Source organism: Manis pentadactyla, chromosome 2 (genome assembly GCF_030020395.1).
Source record: "Manis pentadactyla isolate mManPen7 chromosome 2, mManPen7.hap1, whole genome shotgun sequence".
NCBI lineage: Eukaryota > Metazoa > Chordata > Mammalia > Pholidota > Manidae > Manis > Manis pentadactyla.
Genome location: NC_080020.1, coordinates 89,998,331 through 90,012,058, shown reverse-complemented (window position 1 = coordinate 90,012,058; position 13,728 = coordinate 89,998,331). Strand labels below are relative to the sequence as shown.

General features: G+C 40.3%; 1 protein-coding gene across 10 annotated transcripts in view; it reads left to right on the top strand.

Annotated features, from left to right (window-relative positions):
- Nucleotides 1-13,728, top strand: part of MAST4 (microtubule associated serine/threonine kinase family member 4) — a 536,231-nt gene that overhangs the window by 162,849 nt on the left and 359,654 nt on the right. For all 10 annotated transcript variants that reach the window (XM_057494688.1, XM_057494684.1, XM_036887943.2 and 7 more), the window contains exon 3: nt 11,079-11,203. In XM_057494688.1, the coding sequence (XP_057350671.1) occupies nt 11,079-11,203 (125 nt within the window). The remainder of the gene's footprint in view (nt 1-11,078; nt 11,204-13,728) is intronic.

Here is a 13,728-nt window from a genome sequence, read left to right as displayed (position 1 = left end):
CTCCTGCTTGGCCTCTGTCATAACTGTTTAGATGTAGGACAGTTGTCAGAAATGTTTAGCGTCTCGGGGCTGCCGGTGACACTTGGGTGTGGCAATCAAACATCTTAGTATGCGAAAGAATGTTATTGAGTAGGATTCATAATTTCTCCAAAAAGGAAGATATTAACTTGTCCTTTAGTGTATTAATGTTAATTAGCTTACTTTGAAAATATATAGTATCTCTCGGAGCTGTTGGATACTTTTGGAGATGGGTTTTAGAAAAGTAATTCAAAGCCAGGAGAAATGACATGATCTCCATATAAAGTTTAAGTCCATTGAGTCTTTTTCTTTATTGTTACAAAACAAACACCTGAACCAAATTTGAATATTCTTTTGGGCAATGTGGAACTAAACAACAATGGAAAAATATGAACCCTGGGAGAAGTATAAATGAGACACAGAATGGAGAGTTAATCTACACAGACATAAATGTGTGATCCTGTGAATTCACTACGTTCTGGGCAGGCAGGTTGTGGGGCTACAAAGATAGATGAGATGCAGTCCCAGTGACACAGAGTGTACAAAGTAGAAGAGAATGTTGTGTACAGAAATAAACGGCGCTCTGTACACATGCAGCCACATAGAAGCAGATGGTATGAAGGGAGAAGGTAAGGCTCGTAGTGCCCCTGGTTGTGGATGCAATGCCGATGGGATGCCAAGATGGATAAAGCATCCTGGAGGGGGACCTGAGCCACCGCTGAACACAAACTGTGTGTTCAACAGTGTGCCGGGCACCTGATATGTGTTACTTACTATCATCATCACTAGAGGTCTGGAAACGGAAGCCCAGAGCAGGAGAGGAATTTATCCAGGATACCCTAGCTAAGAAATGGTGAAACCAGGATGAAAATCTGTGTCCGACAGGCTTCGCATTCTGTGCTCCTGAGTCCACTTGGTGAATAGAATGAGAACCAGTTATCCCCGAAGGCCTGTGCTGAGGCAGACCCCAAGGGGGGCACCCTTGCCAGGAGGACAGCAATGGGAAGCAAAGGGGATAATAAGTCATTATTTATTGTGGGCCTTCTACTTGCAAGATGGCATGTTAACGTTCTGTTAACGTTCTAAATTAGTCCTCATGGCCACCTCCATTTACAGAGTGCTCATGGGCAGCTGAGGCTGAGGAGGTTAAGAAGCCAGACTAAGGGCACACAGCTGCTATGGGGTGGTGGTTGGGCTTTGGTAATGGGTTTGAATTCAGCAGTTTCATTTCATGAGCTTAACAATTATACCTCTTTCAAAGATCCTGAGGGGCCCACAAACATGTTTAGATGGGATGTCATTTGGGAAAGGATTGGACTAACTAGGTTGGGAAGGCAAGGAATGACGGGAGGACAAGGAGAACATTGAAGAGTACAAGATACTGGTCCTTAGGAAGGTTGTAGATAGGCGTAGAGGAGGCAGACGGGGGAGAGGGAGGCGAAAGAGGGAGAGAGAACGGGCAGCTGACAAGTAGTTTAACAGCTGCTCCACATAGCCGCAAACTGGCTCTGAGAAAAAAATGGTTCTATTTATTTGCTGTTTCCTTCCATATATCTTCCCAGCAGCATTCATCAATATATGTCATTTCCCAGGAGGTTTAGACATGTCTAGCAATTCATTCTGCTGAATTATATTTCAATACTCGGATGGAGGGAGGCCAGATTGCAGATGTTAGCTCTGACTTGTGCCCAGCGTCGCTTAGACGCGGCTACCACCCAGCTCCTGCGAGCCCTCACTCAGAAATTCTGAGCAACACTGCTTGGTGTCAGATTCTTGTTACCATGTTCTCATTAGAATAGGCTCTATTTAATACTTCTTTAAAAAGCAATTTTAAGTTGTCACGTTAGCCTTTGGTCTATATAACTTAGGGCCAAACCACTGCATACTTTTTGATAAGCATTTTAAATCCAGACAATTGCCATCTGAAGGGAGACTCTCCGGGTGGTCTAGGTGCAACAGGGAGCTGCTGCCGGGACCTGGGTCTCACTGTGGAGTGGGTGAGTTGGCTGGGTGTTGGTACATCGAAAGGCAGTGATGTGAGTACTTGTAATAATAGAAAGACTGAAGCTGACTGAGCTCTGTTTCACATATATTAACTCATTTGATCCTAATACTTTTCTTTAGTAGAGTATTTACTGAGAGTGGTGATCTTGGTGGGTGAGAATAAATATTTCTTCTTTAAGAACAGGTTAAGGGAAAATAGAAAAATTCTAAGTATGGATTTGTATTGTTTCCAGTTAAGGACATATTGTGGGTTGGCATTTTTGCCCTTTTATTATAACCGGCAAGGATGACAGGGTGGCTCTGTGCTTGATGGTGAAAAGACCAATGTACCTTCGAATCCTCTTGCCACATTGCTCACACTGCAAGTTCCTTTTGACATAACATGGCCCCTGCAGTTGACAGGAGCAGCTTGAGAAGTTGCTCCATAGCCTCATGGTTTGTCCAGAGGCTTTATTTTCTGTGTTGTAGACATTTATGTTCTGTTATTTTCCCACAGTCCCAGCTCTCTCATGGTATGGAATTGGGCCTTAGTGACTCCTCAAGACATGTGTCATGTACCCAGTCACTCTGGTTTTGCCCCAAACTCTTACCTTCTACCAACTGCTCTGCTTGCAACAAGCACCCTTTTAAAGTGTCCCCCTAACTGTGTCACCAGGCCCTTGTGGTTAGAAGTGCTGCTTTGCCATTTGTGTTAAAGATGGAATGCTGGTGATGATATTCTAAGAGGTGAAATGGGGCATCTCTGGTGGATTTGAGTCTTACAGCAAAACAGGAGTTATGAGATAGCTGTATTGAGAGATTAATTTGATTCAGACGTTGGCATCCCATCGACATCACCGCTCTGATGACCACCCTCCTGAAAATGTGCATTATCTCTCCACTCAGCATTCAGTTTCCTGGCTGGGTGAAGACCCTTGGCTGATAGGCAGTGATGTCTTCAAGGACTTAGGGTCAAGGCTGTGCTTTGGACTTTTCTTGTGTGAGTAAACACATGACACTTTTTTCTTTTTGAAGGCTAGAACAGCAGCTCAATATAGGAGTCAGTGAACTTCAGTGCGTGCCGGTCACAGGTCTGTTGGTTTCTCAAATTATATTTATTTATGCCATTAAAAAGGATGATTTAGCAGCACTGTCAGTGCTTGTCTAGGTATAGTCAGTCTTTTGCAGTGGGGACAAGAAATTGGAAGTCAGTCACCCATGTGAGAGGAAGATGAAGGGGAGCATGTCCCTGTGTTGTGGAAGCACGGCTGAAGATGAATAAAAAGAGACTATAACTGCCTGTGAGTACGACAGTCACGTGATGAGGGAACCAGTGTTTAGGAGTGAGCAGCAGGGCATAGAAGATTATCTTAATGATGGAACACACTTCAGGGAGATAGCTGCTGACTCATGGGTTCTGCCCAGATTCAGCCAGTGACTTACCGTGGTCTTTCACCTTTTTCCATTTCTAAAGTTAGGAGAGTTCTTGGAATAACTCAGTTTCTCTGACTTGTAAATAATTCAAAGGGCTTAAGTTACGAAGTGTAACTTTCAAACGCAGGTGTTCATGTAGTTTAATGTGGATACCTCCTCTGGGACAACAAAAAGGACCCCCTTATTTTGTCCTCTGGAAGGTGCAGTAGTTTTGGCTAAGCAAGGGGAGAGTGGTTTTATGTGTGTGTGTGGTAAAATATGCATGACAAAATTGACCATTTTGATAGTTTTTCAGTGCACAATGATGGCATTAAGTACATTCAAAGGGCTTATTAGGTAGAATTTGCAAAAGCAGGTACTTCTCTCCTTCTCCCTTTTGTGGCCCCTCCACCTCACCAAAACCCTTGTGAGCAACATGGGCCACCTCAGCTTCCTTTGTTCCTGGTTGACACCTTAGAGAGATAAACTTTTTTAGAGGTTTTATGTGCAATTGAGGACCAGAAGCCATTTTGAAAGACTGCTTTGTTTTGTAGTTACTGGGTCTTATTTTCCCTTTGATGTCCTGTTTGTAGTCGAGAAATAACCCAATATGTCAGACTGTGACCTGACTGCTAAATCTATGTTGCACTTCAGGTGATAGGGAACTTCTTTACTGGAAGCTTTTAAATCTAGTCAGGTACCATTATTCCCTGATGATCAAGTAGTTCTCCAGAGGCCATTTTTAATTCTTTATATAGCCATTCTGCTAAAATTATTGCTGACCTGATATTTTCATATTTCAGAGGGATACTGGAAGCTTTGGGGTGCTTTGAAAGCATGTATCACATACTTGAAAGCATGCATTTAGGGAAGTCTTGTTGTTTCTTGGAATTCATGATGGAAACAAAGGAAAACATTTCAGGAAAGAGACCGAATGTTGCTTGAATAGAACCAAGGCACAATCTGAATCTAGGCTCAGTAATCTACTTATTTTAATATATAATCTTTAAAGGCAGTAGATCTTCCCACTCTGTTAAGTAGTGGCCCCATAACCAAAATAGTAATAATAACCAATCTAAAAAGCCCATTTAAATAACATCTCTATGGTTAAAGCCTGACAATTCCAGCTTTAATATGCACCTCTATTTATTGCCTGTAAATTTCTAGTTATGTCAGTAGAAAATGTTTAATTAAAGCTTTAGTAAACATATTGGGATTTTAGAAATGTGTTTCTGAAGAACACAGAGCTGATCAAAGTTCCAGTTGTAACAACAAGCTTGATTCGGTATTAAAACATGTCAGCCAGATTGCAAGGCAAGCTCACCTCTCATATAACAAATTGGGAATGGTATTATCCATTAATTTCCACCCTGTGCAGCTGAATAATGCAGTTGACAGATGCTAATTTTCGCAAATTGTAGGCAGCAAATGATGCATGAATACAACAGCAGCACACTTTTTAGAGGCTCTTGGTCGTCATCAGAAAGCAGATTTATACAAAGTTTGATGTAATCACTACCAACTATGGCACGATGTTAGTGCCTTCTAATGACTGCCTTAACTCCATCTGTTGTCCTCTTTTCCCTATTAACACTAATGGAGGTCTAGGCAGGAATAAAACATCCCATGTGTTGTGCTAACAGACCCTCCGATTTGTAACATTTATGTGATTCCTAAGGACAAGACTTATGCAAGAATAATGGCATCTAGAATCTAACTAGTGACAGGATTCTAAACATTTCAATGTCTATGTGCATAAATAGTTCCTAATTTTATTATTTGTTCCAGTGGCTTAATAACATTTTACTTCTTGTTCACTTTATAATCCACTGTATTTTGGGTAGCTCTTTGCAATTTCTTATTTTTGAAGTTTATACCTATTGAATGTCATTGTATAATTTATTTTCTCTTGAATTTACAACTACCCCATAAGTTTATCCCTTTTTTACAGCCGAGGAACCTGAATAAGTGATGGAATCTGACCATGACTAGAGCAGTTAACTTTATCCTTACTGGCAAAAATCTTTATGTCCTGTTGACTTTGAAGAAAATATAAGATACGGATCAAGTTAAAAAACTTCACACGCAGCTCAAAAGCTGAAGAGTCATTGAACAACAGAATGTCTCCTTCTGGGCTAGGGTCTGCCGAGGCAGCAGAAGAACTGAAGTCTGGTAGAGTCTCTCCCTGACTGAGCTCTAGCCAGGCTCCTCCGAGCTGTTGCTCCCCTGAGCCGCACCCTTGGCAGATAAAGACTAACAAACTAACAAACACTAACATAATTTCTAACAGCCCAATGCCACATCTTTAAGGATGAGTGCAGCCCCCTTAAAATGCCTGCCTGAGAAAATTCAAGGCTGCCAAAATCATTTCTTGTTTTGGCCAACAGATAGGGTCTCCATCTCTCAGTTTTGTGGGAGGAGAGAATCCTGACCTTGGTGATGCCAGCAGGCTGACAGAGCTGGCCTGAGAGGAGTCACCCTGAGTGACCCTTTGCAGTCTTTCGCTTCCCAACTTGACTGAGCACCTGTTTGCTGCTTGCCCTACTTCATCATTCTTCTGTTAAAACACCCAGTTACTTGTGTACAGATCAAAGGTGAGTTTAGTTCACCCTGGACTCTTTCCCTATTGCCGTAGATTAGTGACTAAAACCTGCCCTCACCACTTTAAGTAGTGTCTGGCCTTGTTTATCTTTGACAAGGCACTTCTTTGCCTTATCACTGAGATTAGACTTACACATGAGCTAGCAACAAATAAAAGTGTAAGTGGTAATGTTGGGCTGAGTGATTTCAGAGAAGAAGACAGCCTATGTGGTGCTGCTAGCAGTTGTCTGTGCTCATTTTAAAGTGCCCTGTGAGATCAAACAAAAACGAAGTGTTCAGAGTGTGGTTTGGAGTGTACGGAGAGAAGGAAAGTGGCTCTAGTTCCTGGAGCCCATCCTGTGCCCTTAGTGCTGGTTTTGGATCTGCCTGGAGTGTGACTTCCCACTGGAGACCTGCCAGCCTCATGGAGCAAGGGTCCTCCGAGTGTTTTCATCTTCTGCACTGAGGATTTATTGAGCATTGTCTCTGCTTCTGGTTTGCCCTCCCACTGCCAGAAGGCGAGCTTTCTCTGGTCATACCTGCTGTGACTTCTATGTTGAGGCTGTGATGGAAGTCCTTGTAGATCCTTTTTGCTCCCGTTATCTGTGGAGCATCTCCCTGGCTCCCTGCTTCCTCAGAGACCCCTCCCTGATGTGGCCATAGGAACTGCCTTTTTGAGGGCTGGAAGGAATGTGCTTCTGGCTAGTTTGCCATTGTTTTGCCAATGGGTTTCAGCCCTGGGCAAGTTCGCTATGGATTCAATGTGACCAAAGAAATGACAGTAGAATGTTCTTGGGGTGAAAGGGTTATACCCAACTTTATTTCTATGGTGGCACCTCAATCACTAAAATCCCATTCACTCAAAGTGAGTCTTCATGCAGAAAGCCGGTCTCTGTCCCTGGGCCCCTCTGCCCACACAGCCATCCCAGTCTCTGTCCTTGGTGCTGCCACCGCTCCAGCCTCTGCTCTCCTGCAGCCTTGCAGCTGTGCCACCGTGTTGCCCAGAGCACTTAGCAGGGCTCTTTATATAGAGTCAATAACAACTTACTGCCCACACATGTGTAGTGAGCTAGCCAGGGCCAGGTGAGAATCCTGACCACAGGAACCTTTACTTTATCCACAGCCATGTTAGCTCATGGAGCACATTTTTATAGGAATCATTAAAAGCAATAATATGTAATATCATATGCAGAAATTAATAGAGAATAATTTGGTAAACCCACATACCTGCTGGCCAGCTCTACCAGAGCTTAGTATCTGCTACATTCTTCAGATACATAAAAAATTAATATTAAAATGTATTAAAATCCCAAGTGAAAACTTAATTCTTTAAACTTTTAAATGTAATAGACCCCATTATTCCCTGCAGACATTCTTAAAACAACAAAATATTACAGCATACTCCTCCCTGAACCCATAGCTCATTTTCCCTGCCAGAGATCACTGCAAGTCTGAACTTGCTCTTTATACTTTCCAGAAAGAAGAACTATTCTTTGTTTCAATATTATTCAGTATTTCTCATTATTTCTTTTGTCATCTGGTCTAAGAAGTCATTGCCAGGTTTTGTTGCTGTGGTGCTGGTGGAAGATGTATTGATGGAGTTATAAAGTTCTGGTGGTAATATGAATAGTGGTAGTGTATCGACTGCTTCCCATGGCCCAGATGGAGTACATGAAATGCATTGTCTCATTTAATTTAATACTGTCTGCTACCATTTCCAGTCTATTCAGATGATTCTCCCTCTATAAATACAAGTCTATATTATTTTTCTGATAAATATAGAATCATCCTACCTTTACTTAGAGCTTGTTCTTTCACCTGAGCACATATGAAGAATAATTTCCTGTAATAGGATTTGGGCTTCAAAGTAAGAATCCTGGTTTTATCCACTTATTAGTCACACACCCTTTTTTTTTACATAGCCTCTTTGGGTTTTAAAGAAAATATTACCTAGTACCCCTGAGGGTTATTAAGATGTTGCAGTGCCTGGCATATAGTGAGGTCTCAATACATTTCAGCTATTAGGCTATACTACAATGAAATTTAAGAAAATTATTTGTTCTGTTTGATCCTTTCTGTTTAGGCCTTATCAACTGTTGATTAAATAGTGTTGTTTAATTGAATTTTAGTCAATAAACTAAACTTTAGTCAATAAACTTGGCACTTGCTAAGTGCCAAGCCCTGTCAGGTACTGGGGATACAGAATTAAATACCTGTTTCTTAACTTCATTATTTTCTACTAAAGGAAATAAAAGACTGATTTACAGACTTCTTCAGTGTACTAAAATGTTTACCTTAAAAATTTTTCCATGATTATATTAAATTCTTCAAGGGTTTTTGTATCTACACTTAATCTTCTTTAAAATTAAGCATCTGGAGCAGAGCAGTGGAGAGGCCAGGGTAGATTCTCTCCTTCATATAAACCTTGAGGTCACGTAGCTTTTACACCTCCTAAGAGGCCTCTCTCTGAAAAATGAATGATGAAAATAGAACACATAAAATATAGGAAAAGACACAGAAGGCACTAGAAAAAAATATGAACTCTGATTATGGTGGGGGGTGTATTTTTAACAAAGTGATGTTCTTCAAATAGAGTTGTAGCCCATGATAAAGAAATTATTTATTCACATAATACTGGTGTTAACATTCCTAAATGCAGTCTGTAGTTTGCTTGTCCTTCTTTCTTAATGTCCTACTTTTGTGTCTAAAGGGTGCAGGTTTCCCCAAATCCCTCTTAGTAGATGTGGATAAAATGAAAGTTCCTGTGGCCAGGATTCTCACCTGGCCTTAGTTGGTTAGCTCACTACACACGTGTGGGCAATATGTTGCTATTGACTCTATATAAAGAGCTCCGCCCAGTGCTCTAGGCAACACAGTGGCAGGGCTGCAAGGCTGCAGGAGAGCAGAGCAGAGGCTGGAGTGGTGGCAGCATCAAGGACAGAGGCCAAGAGGACGGCTCTGTGGGGTATGGCTGTGCCAGCAGAGAGGCCCAGAGGACAGCTGTGCAGGGGACGGCTGTGCCGGCAGAGAGGCCCAGAGGCAGAGACGGCTTACTGCCTGCAGACTCACTCTGAGTGAACGGGATTTTAGTGATTGACCTGCCACCATGGGAATAAAGTTGGATATAACCCTTTCACCCCAAGAACGTTTTACTGTCATTTTGTTTAATCACATTGAATCCATAGTGAACTTGCGCAGGACTGAAACCCATTGGCAAGACAGTAGAGCTTTTAATACATGCTTGAAAATAAGGCAAGGAAAAAAAAATTAGAATTCTAGGCTTCATAAGTAACATATTCTGCATAAAGGTAGATCTGAATGTTTTTCATCTGGTCACCAGAACCACAGAGGGTAATTATATTTGAATTGTCAATGATAGGGTTTTATACTTCAATAAATTGGTATTTGCTATAGTTACTCGCTTGGAAAAGGTCATATTAAGTGAGGGTTGGTGGGGAAAAGCAGGTGACAAAAATCAGTATGTTCTCACTTTTGCAAGAAAATACAGGTTACAGAAAGAATGTCTGCCAGAAAAATACTGACATGTTGACAGTGGTTTTCCCTGGTGTAATTTTTTTTCTTTATATATATTTATGTTTCCTACTTGTAAGTGAAAATAAACCAAACCCAAGCAAAAAAGATACTTTTAATTTTTGTTGCTGTTATGGCCAAATAGCTAACACTTGCTGAGTGTTTTACTTATAAAATCCTCTAATCCCCTCAATAACTTTACACAGTTGATCCCATTGTCTCCATTTTAGAGACGGAAAAACCAAGGCCAAGTGAGGTTGACTAACTTCCTTCTCCAGTGTCATTCAGCTGCAGCTCAAGATCTCAAAAGCATATCTACTTTTCTCTAGTATCTATGCTTTCACTATATAAAAAGGGTGAAAGTAATTTTGGCAAAACTTGTTAATATATTGCAATAGTTACTAACCAGTGGGATATGCTTGTGAAGTGCATGCCAGAGGTAAGAGAGTGAGGCTTTTTTACAAGGAACAGATCTGCTGTGGAAATTCAGGGAACAGGTGTTACCTCTGCTGCAGGGCCACCAGACACATGTGCTGCAGTCCCTCTTGATTCTGAAAGGTGACAAGCTGGAGTCCCCACACATGCAGCTCTTGGATGAGTTTCTTTGGATTGCCTGTCTCCTCTGTGTTGTACCTATGTGTTTTCTGGCAAAGAAGTGGCTGCTTGTTCTTTTATCATTTAACAAATATTTAAGGAGTACCTGCCATGGCCAGTCATTTTGCTAGTATTTGTGCAAAGCAGATAAAAATCAAACATGGTCTCTGCTTTTGCTGATCTTCTAGTTAGTAGGTGAGTATTTATGTCCATCCTATCTTCCTGAAATCAAAAAGCCTTATATCTTGTGCACTGATAACCAGCCTAGTCTGTGTACTAAGGAAGTAATACAGTGTTAATTGGTTCAGCTGACTTTCAAATGCATATACATATATGTTAGAGTTAAAGGTTGACGTAAATGCTCAGTGAACCTAGACTGACAATGATCTGATTTATGCCAAAGGACAAATGATCTGATTTATGCCAATGGACACAGTTGGATGACCGCCAGTGCTTCAGAGAGAGAAGCTGGGAGAAAGAAGCACCTGCCCCATTTCATCTTGAAAGAATTCCACCTCTTTCTTTTGTTGGTCATGATCTATACTTTGTAGACTCTTTTCTGATTCCTAGATCATTTTCCATATTAGATATCCAGAAAGTACATTCATAAGTGCACACCTTTATTTCTGTGGTGCTGAGAATGTGTTTGTACTTAGCTGTATACTCATTATATTCCTGCGGAATAGGCAGAAGTAACAAGACACTTCATCCTGCCCTGACTGAAAATGACAGATGCTGGAGATGACGAGGTTTACTTGGGTTTATGTTGGAAATCAGGGTCAGAAATCTTGACAGGATCTACTGACTTAAAACAATTTCCCTCTTGTTGCTACTCATAAACGGAATTATGGAAAATGGCAGAAGAGTATAGACTGATGGCCGAGAAGGGATCTGCCGTTGCTACGGGAGCGCTGCCATTCTGCCTGCTGCTTACATTTTCTTCTCTTTAACCCCAACAGGGAGGTACCTCCTTCCAAATCCAGTGGCGGGGCAGGTGTGGCCGGCCTCTGCAGAGACGTCTAACCTCGTGCGCATGCGCAACCAGGCCCTGGGCCAATCAGCGCCTTCGCTCACTGCCAGCCTGGTGAGTGTCCTGGGGCGCTGTCTGCAGTGGGTGAGGTTTGTCCCTTCACCACTTTCCTGGGGACAGTTTTAAGTTTATTGAGTTTAATTAGATTTGAACTTAATCCACATTTAACAATAAGCACAGATTTGGCAATGTGAAATTCCTTGGCTTCAGTGTGCTAATTTTTAACAAATTCCCTCAACCTAATTTGAAGTACTTCTGTCAATTTGACTGTCTCCTCTCTTCCCTGAAAAGATATGAAAATATTTTTAAGCTTTTTATTAACTTACTTGAAAAATGTTTCAAACTTACAGAAAATTTGCAAGAATAAGAAAACCACACAGAACACCAGTTGATCCTTTACCTAGATTCAATCATTAATCTCTTGCCCACTTGACTTCACCATTTACGGTGTATACATATATATATGTAATATATATATGTATATACACAAACATAATTTTTTTGAACTGAGAGTAAGTTGTATCTATCATGGTCTGTTGGTATCAGAGTTATCAACTTCAGTAAATTTATGTCTGATAAAAGGCTTTTATCTACTTTGCCATCTGTATTTCAATTTTATTGATTGGTTTAATGTCCTCAGTAGCACTTTTCTTCCTTCAGTATAGGATCCAGTCTAGGATCATGTATTGTATTTGTTATATCTATCTAGTATCCTTTAATATGGAACATTTCTACAGAGTTGCTTTGCCTTTCATGAATTAACATTTTGAGTGTACCCGCTTCCATTTTTTTAAATGAAGTATCTCTCATATTACATGTGTCTGATATGTCTGATGTTTCCTCATGGGGAGACCCAAGTGTTTGCATTCCAGGCCAGAATAGGACATTGGTGATGCTGTGTCCTCTCAGGGCATGCCATCTGCACGTGCGTGATGTCCATCTGCCCCTCATTGTGATGTTAATTTTTAAAATCCAGTCTAGGTGTTGCCTGATTTTTTCCACTGTAGTTAGATTTTCTCTTGAACTCCATAAGGTGGTTTTAGGCCATGCAGACATGCTTCTTTCACCTCATCAAAAGTTTCCCCTTGATTTCACATCCATTGGTGATTCTTGCCTGAACCCCTTTTTTCTGTGATAGTTGAAAATGGTCATTATTCCAACTTAAGCATTCTTTCCACATTTACTAGTTGGCACATGGCATAAACATATGAGTATTTGTTAGCAGCATGAACTTCTACATTCCTCCCTTTTTTTCCTTCTAATGTTACACCTTTACTTTTTACCGTGATGCTTTCTAGAATTTAATTTTCTCGTGGGCCCATTAATTCTCCTTTAACTTTGGCACAGCCTAGAAGTCTGTTCAAGTTATTTTTGCATTGGTGGTAGGGGGTTGTGTGGTATGGGAATAGATTTTTAAACATCTTTTGCAGATGAAACAAGTAATATGTAAATCAGTACATTATGTTGCCTTGTAACTTTACATGCATTAGTACAAATTATATTGGCTATTTAGGAATCATTCGGTAATGCAGAGAGGTTTGATTTAGGTCTAACTTCTAGCCTGCTTTTGCCATTATGTAACTGTCTAAACTTGGACAAGTCACTTTATTTCTTAGATTTTATCACTTCATCTGCAACTGCAAGATGAAAAGAGGCATCCAACAGTTTCTGGAATTCAACTTTGGAATTCCCTGATTCCACTTTCAGAATAATAATGATGCTGAATGTACTGATATTTTATGGTTTCAAAATTGACTATGATCTATAAACCAAAATTCATCTTTTTCCTCTTCTGAAAAGTTTAAGACTTATTTTTAAAGATAAAGTTAAAGCAATGGTAGCATTTTCCTCTATCCCATCCCCAAATTCAAAGTTACTTTTTCTTCATGAGGAATTTTTTAAAAGCGTATTTTACTATAGGCATTTACTTTCTAAGGAAAGAGGAAAATTCCTCATAAAGAGTTTTTTTTTTTTTAAACGGAGGTTCCTTTTGGGCCACTGCACTATTATTATTAACACAAGTATTAATCCTGTATGTTAATTGCCAAGTAAATCAGTCTGATTAAAACGCCACTGTCACAAAGTAATGTGTCTTATTATCTAGTATTGGTAGATACTCAGACACAGAAGCTGTTTTGTTCATTAGTAAAACATATGTTAAGTGTCCTAAGATATTTGGGAATAAGATACAAAGTTAAGGAGAACTACTAATAGAAAACGCAAGATTACCCCTCCATCTGTCCAACTGATGTTCTTATCAAAGAGTTGCTTAAATTATTTAGTTTGTCTACACTGCAAGTTTTTATAGTGTTTGCTTAAGAGCAAATCCAGGGAAAATGCTAAACTACCATAGAGAGTGAACTGAAAATAGTACCTGACACATAACAAGTCTCAAATGTTAACAGTATTAATACTTCTGTTATTATCCTATTATGAATAATTTGGATCCAGAAGCCAGACTGTGATTAATCATTTACTGCTAGAAAGTGAAAGTTTAAAATGTAACCCTCATCATATCTTTCCTTTGGAGGTTTCATTACTTCCTAATTGTAATTTAAGGAAAACTGTGGGCTGTTTGA